Consider the following 16,269-nt stretch of genomic DNA (forward strand, 5'->3'; position numbering starts at 1 on the left):
ACCATAGAATACTAGCTCTAATGAATAAATGTCATAACGGTTTCATAGTTTGATATAATGTACTTTTTTTAACTGTTGCAACCTATCGCTTAATCCGACTTTGGTATACAATCATTTAATCCTAAACTTTATTTCGAAGTACGCATGTCACAGCCACGTGTTCTTTGGAAAGGTAATCCGGCGTGTAACGTCGTTATAGTCCTGTTAGCCTGTGACTCTTTTCCATATACAAAACGATCGAAGGCGCGTATTTTGGATATACAAATGCTTAATTTTGTTTCAACTGTATACTAAATGCTTTGTTCAGTGATTGCTTCATAAAGATAAAGGTAAAGCAAACAAATGACTCATTTGAAAAAAGATATTGCTTTTTCTGCGGTGCTTTGTCGTATCACCGTCGTAAGTATGAGTTCAAAATAACCGCAAATAAATGCGCTTTATAACATTTCAGGTGACTTTAACATGAAATAGCAACCGCATTACTAACACCATCTCGGACATTGAAAATTAAGTGAGTAGGAACGATAATTCATGTAATTAGACGTTTCATTCTTACCTTGCCCTGTAACCAACGAACACGAGATTGTACGCTATACATCTCCTGGTCATAGGGAGTAACAATCCGAAGACGTATTAAAATCAATACATGCATTAAAACATGTATACGTTTTGACTTAAAGTAATCACCTTGTGACCTTTCAGAGAGGAATGTAGGATTTGTCGAAACACCATGTCTGGCATATGACATTATTATCCGAAGGTAAATGAAAATCCTCGTCGTCATTAATATATATCCCAAAGCTGAAACAAAAATGCATCGCATTTGATATCGAATATTGACCTTAACCTTTCATAGAGGAGCATACAATGTGCAGCTGTGTACGCAAAACATCGCATGGTCATGGCGATTAATAATCTAAAGATAATAAAATCATCTCAGACAGGTAAAGTAACAGAGCGGTAACAAAAATAAATCATTCACCTTGAATTGTAATCTTGCTTTTTTACAGAAGAGTGTAAAATTAGTACGCGACATATATTATGGTATTGGTGAATTATAATGTCAACTTATTTATTTATGACCTTGACCTTTTACTAAGGCGCATCGGATTTGAATGCGACATATCGGTTGGTTACTCGGTATAATAATGTGAAAATATATTTAAATCCTCAGTCGCTTGTTGAATAACAGAGCGGAAATGATATCCGGAGGTATCAAAATCCCACACACTCAATCAGCATCCACTGACGAAATGTTTTGTACGAAATGATCAAAGTTTTACTCATGTTCAATCATGTGTGTGTGTATTGAAAGTGCTTTTATTTGAAGTCATACCATCTATGATTATTTTATATGTGTTTTTCAATAACATTAAGGAATTCTTTATTGTTTTCTTTAGGTTGATATAACTTCCGTTTACAAGAATGGGTGCGTCTTCGAGCAAGAATGAAGAAAACAGAAGTAATGTATTGATTTTCGTTTAACTGTCAAGTATATATTAATATAAAGTACTTTCCTGAAGAATATAGTCGCAGCAAACGTCTTCAATAACAATTCTACCTTTACATTTTTAATTGTATCTGTTTTGAAAAATAGGTATTGTGTATTTGTAGTTCGAAAACAATTAAACTATATAAATGATATTAAAATGATTTGTCGAGAACCTGTGAAAAGTATATTTACAGCTGTAGATAACACTAGGACCAGGCTTAATGAAAGTGCATTTAGATCAAAACTTATTTCAAAAGGTACACTTAGCAGTATAAATATTTGAGAGGGAATCAATATTCACATACGTTTGTTTAATGGACTTATTCCGCGATAGTGTGTGTTGAATATCATTACGTTTAATAACAATTTAATATATTATTACTATCATTATATTATTTATAATGTCTAATAATAACAATAAATTATCAGTCATTGAACGCATGATGTTCGATTCTTAATTTTTTAACATTTATTCAGATTACCAACAATGTAATATACACAATTCGAATATAAATAGTAATGTATATAAAGTGTGAACTTATTGTTATACTAACATAGAACTTTACTTAGTTTAAATAATAATAAATTACCAGTTATACAAAAACATTATTATCCCCCGCCTAAAGCAGGGGGATATAGCATTGGCGCTGTCCGTACGTAAGAATGTCAGTCCATCAGTCCATCCGTCCGTCCGTCCGTCCGTCTATCACATAGAGCTTCAAGCTTATATATCAGAAATTATGTGATATTTCACTATAACAACACATGGGTGTATATATATATATCAATAAGGAGAAATAACATGTACAAGAACAATAACCCTACACTTTCTTAACTAAGATTTAGCGTCCTTTGCGTTTTTGTATATTCTAAATTTTAGGACTCTATCTCATTTACCATACACTATTTCAACATGAAATTTCATGGGTGTGTAGAGATAAATGAGAAGAACAGACATGCACAAGAACCGTAACACTCCACTTTCTTAAAGAGGGATTGCCGTTTATTGTTCTCGTTTGATGTTACTTTTCAGATCTTTATCTCAGATACGATACAAGATTTCAACATGAAACTTCATGGGTGAACAGATATCAATGAGAGGAATTCCCTTGCATAAAAATCATTACACTTCACTTTCTTAAATAATAGTTATTGCCCTTTGTTGTTTGTGTGTTATGTAATTTTTCAGTGCTAAATCTCAAATACGATACAAGATTTCAACATGAAACATCATGTGTTCATAGATATGAATGAGAATAAATTGCCATGCATAAAAATAATTACCTTACAATGCGAATAAATTGCCATGCATAAAAACAATAACCCTACACCTTATTATTTTTTAAGGATTATACTGTATGTAAAGGGATGTGCACCCATTTATAAACAACATTTATTTGTTGATGGATATCAATTCAACGAATTTGCTTGTCTACAATGTAATTTTCCCGTCGCAATTAATGCAAAGTGCAAACAATAATAAATGTTTTTAGGTATAAAATAACATTGTTACTAACTTTGTACATGAAACACTCTAGGAACACGCACTTCCAAGTTAGCAGAACGCTATTCTTGAATGCTTAATGTATACGGGAAGAGATTACGTACGTTCTTGAACTTTAGTCCCGTTAATCTATAGCATACGTATTAAAATTACAATGAATACTATAAACGGTGTTTTACTTACAATTTTCAAACTTATCGACTTTATATATATTTCACATTTGCAATCATTAGCCAGAGCTTCAAACAAATGTGTATTAACTTAATCGCAAATCATTTAATAAATTAAAGACATAACGTCAAATTTACTACGCAGATGCCTAAAGAAGTATTTATGATAAATACATTGCATCAAATATATTTTTAAGCATGGAATACAAATATACACATATTATCATGTACAAATGATGAAACTATTGGAGGAAAATACATAATTTGGATGGTCCAAAATTGTTTAAGGTATGTATATTAATTGATTCAGGGGCTAAATATATATTACAATATGATATATTATTATGCAACTTATATGCACCTTATATCCATATTCAGGTCTGTACAAAATCGGAATATCCCAATATGACACCGTGAGCTTGATAAGGAGATTTTTGGATGATGAACACTGTTTTATAACAAAATATATTGTCGTATGTGGACTAAGATTACCTGGACCTGCACCTTAAAGCCCCCGGTCATAGCTATATATATATATATATATATGGGCAGAATCGTAAGAAAACGCGCTTTATTGAGGTTATCACTGAAAATCCGGTTGAAATCGGTTGAAAACAAACAATATAGCGATTTTTATTTTGGGGTCGAGTACGGTAAAGTACGAAAACGACCTAATTAATATTCCTGATTCGACACTTTACTTCAAGCCTAAACAAACAAAATGAAGGATACGGGAGAATTAAGCGGAGAGAAGGTAAGAACAAATGCAAATTCATCTGTTACAGACAGAAACTGAGTTGCAACGCTTCGTTTTTGCTACAGCTATGTATTAATATTCCATATGCTAATAATTCTAAAAATAGCATTATAATTTACATAACTCGCGACGCTGCAATGATTTTCGCCTAGTGCATGTATTTATGATTATTTATATATTTTAATTTGTCGATTCAAAACCAATTTTGACCAGGTTTTCGATGTCAACCTCGATAAAAAATATATTTCAATGAATTTATGTAAAATGTATTTCTCGCTATACGATTTATATGCAACACAACGATCTATTCTGCAAACTGGAGCTTTAATATTAACGAGGTGAAAATATAGTATTTTGACCAACAAAACATATGAAATATATAATAAATACGAAACTTAAGACACACAATTCAAACGTATCGATAATATATTTTCTTCACGTTTGCAATTCATATTTTGGGGCTTTAAAGGAACCTTTATGAACATAATCCTAACAAAAAAAACATTCATTCATTCATAGAATATAGTCAAATGGACGCAGATGTTTTAGAAATATGGGCTATAATAAGTAGACACCATATGGTTGTATACGCATACAATACACATATACGCATATTACGATGTACAGATGACGGAGAAGATGGAGGAAGACGTTTATGGAGCGATTCCAAAAGTGAATTAGGTATGTATATCTTTGGAGTATGATGCCAAATATATATTACATAATAGCTATGTTATCATGGAACTTATATCCATTTCATCTTAAAGTCGGTTAAAAATCTGAATTTTACATGATGATATTCATTCGGCAAGTCTTCGATGTTTGAAATATGAAGTAACAAGATACTCTGTAAAATGTGGAACATGATTAAATCGACTGGCACCTTTTATGGATAAGGTGAACATTTGTTTAACAATAAAACATTACAATGGCTATTGGCTACTATATAAGATGTTTTAAATACATTTTTTCTAAGGAATTTACATAATATTTTCTTCATATTTGCAATCAGTAAATCAGAATTTCAAATAAACCTTTATTTACTTTATACCCAAATATTTCATTAATTGATGTTAAAATGTCTTATTTACAGTGCAGATGTTTGTAGAAATATTGGTGATTAATAAATTGCATCCAATGTATGTGTAAGCGTACAATACAAATATACATGTATTATCATGTACAGATGACGAAGCAGTTGGAGGAAGACGTTTAGGAAACGAGTTCATAAGTTATTTAGGTATGTATAATATAATTAATTGCATCCAATGTATGTGTAATCATACAATACAAATATACATCATTATTTTTTTCAAATGTATATTACAATATCGCTATTTTATCAGGCAACTTATATTCAGCTTATGTCATTATTTAAGTCGGTACAAAATCTGAAAATCCAATTATGAGTAAGTAACCTTGATAAGGAGAGTTTTTGAAGATACACAATATGTTGGAACAACATATATTGTCATATGTGGACTATGATTACATCAACCTGCACCTCACTATCAACGAGGTGAAAATACAGTTTTTTTCCACAACAAAACATAAAAAATATAATATATACGATGTTTTAGACACACATGTCAAACGGGTCGATATAATATTTTTTAACATTTGCAATCAATATTTTCGAACTTCAATTAAACCTTTATTATATTAATCCGAACAAAAAGCATCCATTCATTTCTGGAATATAGTCAAATTGACGCAGATCTTTGCAGAAAAAGGGGTGACTAATTGTTGACATCAAATATATGTGTACGCATACAATACAAATATACTCATATTGTCATGTACAGATGACGGAGCAGTTGGAGGAAGACGTTTAGGGAGCGAGTCCAAAAGTGATTTAAGTATGTTAATTAATTTATTCAGAGGCCAAATATATAACATTATAGCTATGTTATAACGCACTTGCATTAAAATAAAAACCAGTTTCAAAAGGTACACATTCCAGTGTTTCTAGGAGAACAATCATGAAGCGCAAATCGACATGCCCCTACATTAAAATGGTACATTACAATCGGCATGTTGAATAGTGTTACAGTATAGCCAAAATGACATGCGTCTCACGTACTCGGTATTTTATCATAAACTGATGTTAGTCCGATTATGACTGCCAACAAAGTGTTTTCTATAACTTGAAAAGACAGAAACCAAATCAATCAGTATGATAAATCAGATATAACAGTAATTACAACATACGTCAGTCCGTCCGTCCGTCGGTCCGTCTGTCCGTCTATCAAATATTTTACCGACTTATATCTCAGAAACTATGTGATATTTCACTATTAAAAACACATGGGTGTATATATATATATATCAATTAGAAGAAATACCATGTACAAGAACAATAACCCTACACTTTCGTTCATAAGATTTAGCGTTCTTAGCTTATTTGTATATTCTAACTTTTCAGGACTCTATCTTATGTACCATACAAGATTTCAACATGACATTTCATGGGTGTTTATAGATTAATAAGAAGAAGAGCCATGCATAAGAGCCGTTACCCTCCACTTTCTTAAAAAAGAGTGATTGCCGTTTGTTGTTTTTTGTTTGATGTTACTTTTCAGATCTTTATCTCAGATACGATACAAGATTTCAACATGAAACTTCATGGGTGAACAGATATCAATGAGAGGAATTCCCTTGCATAACACTCATTACACTTAATTTTCTTAAATATTAGTTATCGCCCTTTGTTGTTTGTGTGTAATGTAACTTTTCAGTGCTAAATCTCAGATACGATACAAGATTTCAACATGAAACGTCATGTGTTTATAGATATGTATGAGAATAAATTGCCATGCATAAAAACAATAACCCTACACCTTATTATTTTTTTAGGATTATACTGTATGTAAAGGGATGTGCACCCATTTATAAACAACATTAATTTGTTGATGGATATCAGTTCAACGAATTTGCTTGTTTACAATGTAATTTTCCCGTCGCAATTAATGCAAAGTGCAAACAATAATAAATGTTTGAAGGTATAAAATAAAATTATTACTAACTTCGTACATGAAACACTCTAAGAACACGCACTTCCAAGTTAGCAGAACGCTATTCTTGAATGCTTAATGTATACGGGAAGAGATTACGTACGTTCTTGAACTTTAGTCCCGTTAATCTATAGCATACGTATTAAAATTACAATGAATACTTTAAACGGTGCTTTAATTACAATTTTCAAACTTATCGACATTATATATATTTTACATTTGAAATCATTAGCCAGAACTTCAAATAAATTTATATTAACTTAATCGCAAATCATTTAATTACTTAAAGACTAAACGTCATATTTACTACGCATTTAACGAAAAACAGTAGCATATAAATAAAGAAAGCATCAATATTAGCTGATTTGCAATGCAGCATAAACTTTGGTCACATCTGTTCGAAAGAGCACACTTATATTCATAAGAATGTGTAAGCAATTAGCGAATAGCAGCGATATATGTATGGAAAACACAGCAATATAAGGTGATATACATTACATCAAAAACTATGATGCTATCTGCTCAGACGAACACACTTATATGCATGGGAATGTGAGAGCATTTAACGAATTGCAGAAATATATGTATGCAGAAAACACAGCAAAATTAAGTGATATACATTACATCAGAAAGTATGATACCACCTGCTCAAACGAAAGAACACATAACCCCTCTAGTTTGGTATTGAATAGATTGTGCATTTTGTATTACACTTCACGCGATAAATTTAAATAAGATAAAGTAGCACTTTCGCACTTTGTTTTTAGGGATACAATAGGAATAATAGTTAAGATAACAACAGATTTAGACCAAGGACATGTTAAGCTCTATTTGTTACTTTGTATTTTTGAAATATCACGTGTTCACAAGTGGATGCACCACACACGCACAATTAAACATATACTACAAGTTGACATCAATTAAGATGCATAACTGCTTAAATTGTACTGGTAGAAAAAAAAGGTAAACTATAAAGAGGCTGTTAATAGGAAAGCGAAAACTTAGAGTCACAAAGTGTAATTACTCGTTTTCCGACAAATCAACATTGATCAAGAGACATTATTGTTTTACAATTTACGCAGACAATATGAGTTAACAATTACTAAAGTCTCAAGTCTCAACTAGTGCGCAATGACATACTACTTTAGAACAACTTAGTTACATCAATTAGGACGCAACACTGCATAAATTGTATTGGAAGTCAGACATATTGTTTTACAATTTGCACAGACAATAACAGTTATCAAATACTAAAGTCTCAAGTAACACCTAGTGCGTAATGACATACTACTGTAGAACAACTTAGTTTACAGCAATCAGGATGCAACGCTGCGCAAATTGTATTGGAATTCAGACATAAAAAGAGTACAAACTAAAAAAGACTGTTAACAGAAAAGCGAAAAGTTAGAGCCCCAATGCGCAGTTTACACATTTTCTGACATATCAATATAATCGATCGAGAGACATTTCTTTTTTACTATTTATACAGACAATATGAGTTATCAATTACTAAAGCCTTAAGTCACAACTAGTGCGTAATGACATACTACTTTAGAACAACTTAGTTTACATCAATTAGGACACAGCACTGCATTAATTGTATTGGAATTCAAACATAAAATAGTACAATATAAACATACTGTTAATATAAAATCGATACGTTAGAGCTCCAAAGTGTAGTTTACACATTTTTGACATATCAATATAATCGATCAAGAGACGTTTTTCGTAATTGACACATACAATATGAGTTTTCAATTACTAGGACATCAAGACGCACCTAGTGCGTAATGACATACTACTTTAGAACAACGTAAACGATTTGTCTATGTTCACGGTTAAAATGTTAGAAAAAGGCATTTTTTTCTATGACAACACCTGATACAGTTATTTCGTGTACTTTAACGACTGAATGGCGAAACATATGAAATATACTGATGGAAAGTACAGTAGAAAGTGTTTTAAATTATAATAATTATATGTAATGAATTTAGCTCAAATACACCTTTTAGCAATAATAATCATTTACAAACAATAGGGTTTTATAAGTATTTTAGATTTAATCTAAAATACAGCTGAAGGCAGTAAATAAATCATTGTTGTGATGTCCTGCAGAATAACGGGATTTGACAGATTGACATAAAGAAAGACATGATAGTTAGTGTAAACAGTTATAATAACCCCGTGACATCCGTGCTTTTAAATTGAACAAGTATTTTTCAGATGTAAACTGCACAAAAAAGCATAGATCAGCTTTATTTATTTGTACTTTTCTAACTCGAATTCCGAGGCGATACGTTTGAGCTTTGACTCGCCGTTTTCCAACACCCGTATCAGAACAATTCCATCGGCAGACCAGGCGCTTTCAATTCGTTTGGCTTTTGCAAGCCCAAGCGCGACAAATAATAACTGAGCACGCCGCTGGGTGAGGTCCTCATTTATGAAAACACGAGCATGTTCCTTGTTCGTCTTGAGGTTCCGCCGTAGGGAATATAGCTTTTGCCTGGCTCGGTAGCTCACAAACTTTACTAGAATAGGGCGCGGTTGAGGCCCTCCTGGCTTTCCGGTTCTGTGAGAACGGTCAATTTCGCCTATGAGGACATCAGCCCCCATTGACTTGCACAAGTTCATGACAATCTCATCTGTGCTTTCATTTGGTTTCGCACTTTCTGGGATGCCGAAGATACGCAGGCTATTGCGACGACTGTACTGTTCGCTGGCATCCAATGCGTCTTTAAGAGTGCGATTTTCATTTTGAAGTTTTGTATTTTCGTGTTCGAGACATTCTATGCGTTTGGATAAGCCGTCCACGATCCCGGTAATGATGGTTTCAATCATGGTTTTCATTTGGACCGAAAGAGCATGATTAATGGCCTCTTGAACGGTTTGTTTTATGGCCCTCATGATGTTGACGTCGAGTCCAACATTACCAACATTGTCATTTTCAGACATACTTTCAAAAGTGTAGTTGAAGTCAACACTAGAATCGCTTGTGACTCGGTTTTTCTTTTGCTCAACCTTGCCTTCTGGAGTTGACAACTCCGAACTAGTCCTCTTGGTTTTGGCAATATTTGGGATAGAAGCAGTAAAGCTCATTATATTGGATGCACTTTCTTATTTGAACAGTATAGAGCAGAAATCAGGTGTGCGTGACTGCTGTGTATAGTACACGTTACGCTCATTGAAGCGAGATCAGATATTGGGTTTATATATAGCTATGTATAAGTATAAAGCTATAAGAAGTTCAAAAGTCAAATTATTGCTATAAATAGTTCAAACACAAAGAAAAAGACCTCCTACTCATAATGTTTATAGCCGGTTTGCATCCTTATGTCCACTGTTATAATATATTTACACTCACTATAGCATTCTAGGAACACACTGAATAAATCCACACCAAACAAGTATTGATAAGATTCACATCATTTGAGAGAATTAGCAAAATATATGAGACGATATAAACACATCCAATATGTCCGCCACCGGAAAATGAATGTGAACATTTGTTTAACAGTAAAACATTAAAATGGCTAATATATAAGGTGTTTTAAATACTTTTTTCTAAGGAATTGACATGATATTTTCTTCATATTTGCAATCAGTAAATCAGAACTTAAAATAAACCTTTATTTACTTTATCCCCAAATATTTCATTAATTCATGTTAAAATGTCTTATTTACAGCGCAGATGTTTGTAGAAATATTCGTGACTAATAAATTGCATCCAATGTATGTGTAAGCGTACAATACAAATATACATGTATTATCATGTACAGATGACGAAGCAGTTGGAGGAAGACGTTTAGGAAGCGAGTTAATAAGTTATTTAGGTATGTATAATATTATTAATTGCATCCAATGTATGTGTAATCATACAATACAAATATACATAATTATTTTTTTTTCAAATGTATATTACAATTTCGCTATGTTACCAGGCAACTTATATGCAGCTTATACAATACAAATATACTCATATTGTCATGTACAGATGACGGAGCAGTTGGAGGAAGACGTTCATGGAGCGAGTCCAAAAGTGATTTAAGTATGTTAATTAATTTATTCAGAGGCCAAATATATATAACATTATAGCTATGTTATAACGCACTTGCATTAAACTAAAAACCAGTTTCAAAAGGTACACATTCCAGTGTTTCTAGGAGAACAATCATGAAGCGCAAATCGACATGCCCCTACATTAAAATGGTAAATTACAATCGGCATGTTAAATAGTGTTACAGTATAGCCAAAATGACATGCGTCTCACGTCTTCGGTATTTAAGCATAAACTGATGTTAGTTCGGTTATTGCTGTCAACAAAGTGCTGTTGTTAACTTGAAAAGACAGAAACCAAATCAATCCGTATGATAAATCAGATATTACAGAGATTACAATATATGTAAATCCGTCCGTCCGTCCGTCGGTCCGTCCGTCCGTCCGTCTATCACATATTTTACAGGCTTATATATCAGAAACTATGTGATATTTCACTATTAAAAACACGTGGGTGAATATATATCAATAAGGAGAAATACCATATACAAGAACAATAACCCTACACTTTTTTAAATAAGATTTAGCGTCCTTTGCTTATTTGTATATTCTAACTTTTCAGGACTCTATTTTATGTACCATACAAGATTTCAACATGAAATGTCATGGGTGTGTAGAGATTAATGAGAAGAAGAGCCATGCACAAGAACCGTTACCCTCCACTTTTTTAAAAAAGAGTCATTGCCGTTTGTTGTTTTCGTTTGATGATACTTTTTCAGATCTTTATCTCAGATACGATACAAGATTTCAACATGAAACTTCATGGGTGAACAGATATCAATGAGAGGAAAGGAAACTTTATGAACATAATCCTAACAAAAAAGCATTCATTCATTCATGGAATATAGTCAAATGGACGCAGATGTTTTAGAAATATTGGCTATAAATAGTAGACACCCAATGGTTTTATAAGCATACAATACACATATACACATATTACCATGTACAGATGACGGAGAAGTTGGAGGAAGACGTTTAGGGAGCGAGTCCAAAAGTGAATTAGGCATGTATATCTTGGATTATGATGACAAATATATATATTACATTATAGCTATGTTATCATGGAACTTATATCCATTTCATCTTTAAGTGGGTAAAAATTTCTTAATTTCACATGATGAAATTCATTCGGGAATTGTTCGATGTTTGAAATATGAAGTAACACGATACACTGTAAAATGTGGAACATGATTATATCGACTGGCACCTTTTATGGACGAGGTGAACATTTGTTTAACAATAAAACATAACAATGGCTGCTATATAAGATGTTTTAAATACATTTTTTCTAAGGAATTGACATGATATTTTCTTCATATTTTCAATCAGTAAATAGAACTTCAAATAAACCTTTATTTACGTTATCCCCAAATATTTTATTAATTCATGTTAAACGTCGTATTTACAGCGCAGATATTTGTAGAATTATTGGTAATTAATAAATTGCATCCAATATATGTGTAAGCATACAATACAAGTATACACATATTATCATGTACAGATGACGGAGAAGTTGGAGGAAGACGTTTAGGGAGCGAGTCCAAAAGTGATTTAGGTATGTAAATTAATTTATTCAGAGGCCAAATATATATTGCATTTTAGCTATTTTATAACGCACTTGCATTAAACTAAAAACCAGTTTCAAAAGGTTCACATTCTAGTGTTTCTACGATAAAATCATACAGCGCAAATCGCCCCAACATTAAAAAACGGTCAATTACAACCAACATGTTGAATAGTGAATAGCTAAAATGACATGCGCCTCACGTATTCGGTATTTTATCATAGACTGAGCTTAGTTCAGTTATGACTGTCAACAAAGTGATGATGATAACTTGAAACGACAGAAACCAAATCAATCCGTATGATACGTCTGATATTACAGTGATAACAATATACGATTAATTAATAGTATCTTAATTTTTTCCATAGCTCAATAATACGTTGAGACACAATATCAAACGTTCATCTGAATTTTCAATTTACACTATATGAACTTAATCTGTACTAAAACCAGCTTCACATATGTCGATTTAACTATTAATTAATCAATAACAGAATAGGCGGAGGATGTTTTGAAATAACTATTTATTCACAATTGACTGACCAACACACACCACACACTTATATATACTACACGTGTATATTTAACGAAAGTAATATTTAAAGTATGTCCTCAAATAAACACCTAAATATATAGGAATGAAAACTCCAGAAACAGTATCAGATCCAGAATCCTTGTAACCATGAGCTTGTATTATTATATACCGTACACGACACCAAACATAAACAATGATGCATTCAAATAAACATCGTTAAAAACATCCAAATAAATTTCTATCAAACAATTTGGCAAAGTATGTAGCAACACTGTGTCGGTCTGTAAAGGGTAATCATTGTTCTAAAATCTATAGGTTATTAGGCTTATTTTGACACATCGTCAACAGTTTTGTACCAATAAATACTCTTTCTTTCAAGCTTATTCCTTTTCTTTAATATAGAGAAGTCTGATTAAATAAACATTACATATAACAATTTCGTAAAATTGACCACGTTTAATATTTATATTCATTCGGAAGGTTTTTTGTGTATTTAGATGTTTTACTGTTTAGGTAATACAAATTGGTATACATAATAATTTCAATACATGTAATTACCGGCGACGACCCGGTTTCAACCCGGTCGTCGCCGGTAATGCCCCGGTGAATGCCGGTGGCGTCCCGGAAGAGCGCCGGTTTACTTATGTACCGTAGCTATACCGGGACTCTAACTGCATTCACCGGGGCTCCACCGGGGCGTTGCCGTAGCTCTGCCGGGGTCTGTATGGGCCCCGGCGGAACTACGGCGCCGTCCCGGTTGTTCCCGGTGCAGACCCGGTTGTTCCCGGTGCCGCGCCGGTCGTTGCCGATCCTTCCCGGTGACTCCCGGTTCATCTTGGAGGTATGAAATATTTAAATACTTTCCCAGTGAAGCCCCGGTTTTCCCCGGCTCATCCCGGTCGTCTCCGGTGGAGCCCCGGTTCATCCCGGTAGAGCCCTTGTTCATCCCGGTAGATCTCGGATCACGAACCGGGGCTCCGCCGGCATCATTGTGAGACTGGGCCTTTACCCTGATAAATAACGGTGTACAGATTGTGTACGGTGTCTCATATAGACTTTTTCGCGCTCGATTTGCGCGCTCGATCTGCGCAGTGAAATATCATATCCGGTAACTTCGTATATTTCCGAGAATTATCATGAATATTTGTTGTTGTTTGTTTCTTTTTTTTTCTTGAATGTCTCGTTAACGCAAAATAAAATAACAATATCTTAAAATATGTTTAGAAATACCAAATATAATTTCTTCAAAAAATTCTTCTTACTGTCTCCGTAGACACTCCGTATCTTTTCGGCCTAGACCGTCAAGTGAGAAACTTATTCTCGCATGAATATGCAAACAATAAAAACTATGTCGTAGCCAATGCTTAGCAATTTTGCTTCAATAATATTTTTTACAACTTTTATGACACGGTCATGTTATATAGTGATGTTCTGTATTTACAAGGCGGATTATTGAGATCTGCGAAGAACTTCTTTTATTGCGCATGAATTAAGGTGTAAAATCGGAGTTTTGGGAATTTGGGTTTTGGCAGCCAGCCAATCCTGACTGTCTCAGAAATTTGTATCATAACTATGGCCTTGGGGCTACGCCCCAGGCCAAAAAAACTATCTTTGATCATTTTTTATATCCTTGCTCGGAAAATAAAAACTATAATATGGTTACACCGCACACATTGTAAGTTTCATAACATTGATGCACTTTAAGATGGTGAATTAACTTATTAACCATATTATTTTATACACAAGAAACTGCTTGCAAGTATGAGTATTATGTAGTGCATTACTTGTCAACGAAAGCAATCGGACCCGACAGGATTCTTTTAACTCAGTCCATAGTTTTCAGCGGTGCATTGATATTAAGAATTAAATTAATTCCAAACAGACTGGTACAATTACGTAAACGTATGTTAAAATATGTGCAAATACTAAGTAGTTCATAATAAACAGATATCGTAACAAACAATATGCTTACAACGCACACATATAAGGAAGGAATTACTCACCCGACATGGAATTTTACGTGCATTTTTTATTCTGTATAGACGAGGTGAAGTTTTGAATTGGGAAATAAATTGACTTGTTCACACTGTTTAAATTGGTTTAAATGTCATTCAATATATTTATTGAAATAGTCTTAATTGTAATGACAGGATAAAACATTGATTTCAAAGTGTACCTGCCGCTGCGGGAATAGAATAGAATTCCGGCCCTCTCAATGAACAGCTGTCTTGTTTTGATTTTAACAATATTATCGTAGTGTAACGGACATGCTCGGAGACCGAGACGGAAATAAGGCGATATTACACGAAGTGAATTATATGTTTTAATCGTAAATCGTTCGGAATCGTGCAATCAATATTCGACGAATAGAAAGCTATGCAGTTTTATGAATTCTAAACAAATAGATCGGCGGTGAAGTCAACATTATACAGTGATGTTACGTCGTTGGATTGAAAAATTATCATACTATATTTATTTGTTTCAAATAATAAAATGTTATTTATTTAATGAGATTCATAAAGACCACGTTAACTCAGATTACATAAGTTAGCACGTTTTTGTTGGAGAACCAAAAATGTGCATATGTGTCGCCACAGTCGTTAGCCAAATCGACACTGAATAGTAAAGACATCCCCACAAGTTAGTTGGGAATGGTTTGACGAAGTTAAAAAGGAGGTAAACTGCTTTGTTTATAACAACAAATTAGCACAACTATTTTGAAACTGCTCTTAGAGCGATGTATTCTCCACTGAAAACAGCTGTCGCATCACAAACACGCATATCGAAATATAAAGAATCATATACTAATGTCAAACAATGTGAACCATGTTCGAGCATATTTTTCATGATGTCGGTGATTGGTATCGAAATACAAATACAACCAAAGTTGACTTTTCTATCCGCCATACGTAATTTCTAACTTAAGTGGAAAACAGTGGACAAAGTACCATCGTTCAAAAACTTAGGTACTCACTGATTTACAAATGAAAACTGGTATATAATAGAATGATAAAGAAAGAAATCTATTGTTAGTTATGAGCAACTACAAATTATTAGATATGTGTTTAATTAATTTCATCAACCAACTATGTTCTTGTAGAAATAATATATACATTACTTGATAACAACACAGGACAAAACTTAACATATACTCACAGACATTGGGCAAAACAAATAAAA

At 33.1% G+C, this 16,269-nt stretch overlaps 2 protein-coding genes across 19 annotated transcripts in view; both read left to right on the forward strand.

Annotated features, from left to right (window-relative positions):
• Positions 1-16,269, forward strand: part of LOC127877068 (heat shock 70 kDa protein 12A-like) — a 78,641-nt gene that overhangs the window by 1,815 nt on the left and 60,557 nt on the right. The window lies entirely within an intron of this gene.
• The window catches only part of LOC127877069 (tyrosine-protein kinase SRK3-like), a 55,847-nt gene that overhangs the window by 1,778 nt on the left and 37,800 nt on the right, over positions 1-16,269 (forward strand). For 2 of the 18 annotated variants that reach the window (XM_052422676.1, XM_052422677.1), the window contains exons 2-9: positions 1,401-1,462; positions 4,551-4,604; positions 5,110-5,163; positions 5,729-5,782; positions 10,714-10,767; positions 10,929-10,982; positions 11,940-11,993; positions 12,492-12,545. In XM_052422676.1, the coding sequence (XP_052278636.1) occupies positions 1,426-1,462; positions 4,551-4,604; positions 5,110-5,163; positions 5,729-5,782; positions 10,714-10,767; positions 10,929-10,982; positions 11,940-11,993; positions 12,492-12,545 (415 nt within the window). In that variant the 5' untranslated portion in view covers positions 1,401-1,425. Of the gene's footprint in view, positions 1-451; positions 512-1,400; positions 1,463-4,550; positions 4,605-5,109; positions 5,164-5,728; positions 5,783-10,713; positions 10,768-10,928; positions 10,983-11,939; positions 11,994-12,491; positions 12,546-16,269 lie in introns of all 18 variants that reach the window. The other 16 variants (XM_052422680.1, XM_052422678.1, XM_052422679.1 and 13 more) reach the window with 16 other exon arrangements.

The sequence above is a fragment of the Dreissena polymorpha genome, chromosome 4 (assembly GCF_020536995.1).
Source record: "Dreissena polymorpha isolate Duluth1 chromosome 4, UMN_Dpol_1.0, whole genome shotgun sequence".
NCBI lineage: Eukaryota > Metazoa > Mollusca > Bivalvia > Myida > Dreissenidae > Dreissena > Dreissena polymorpha.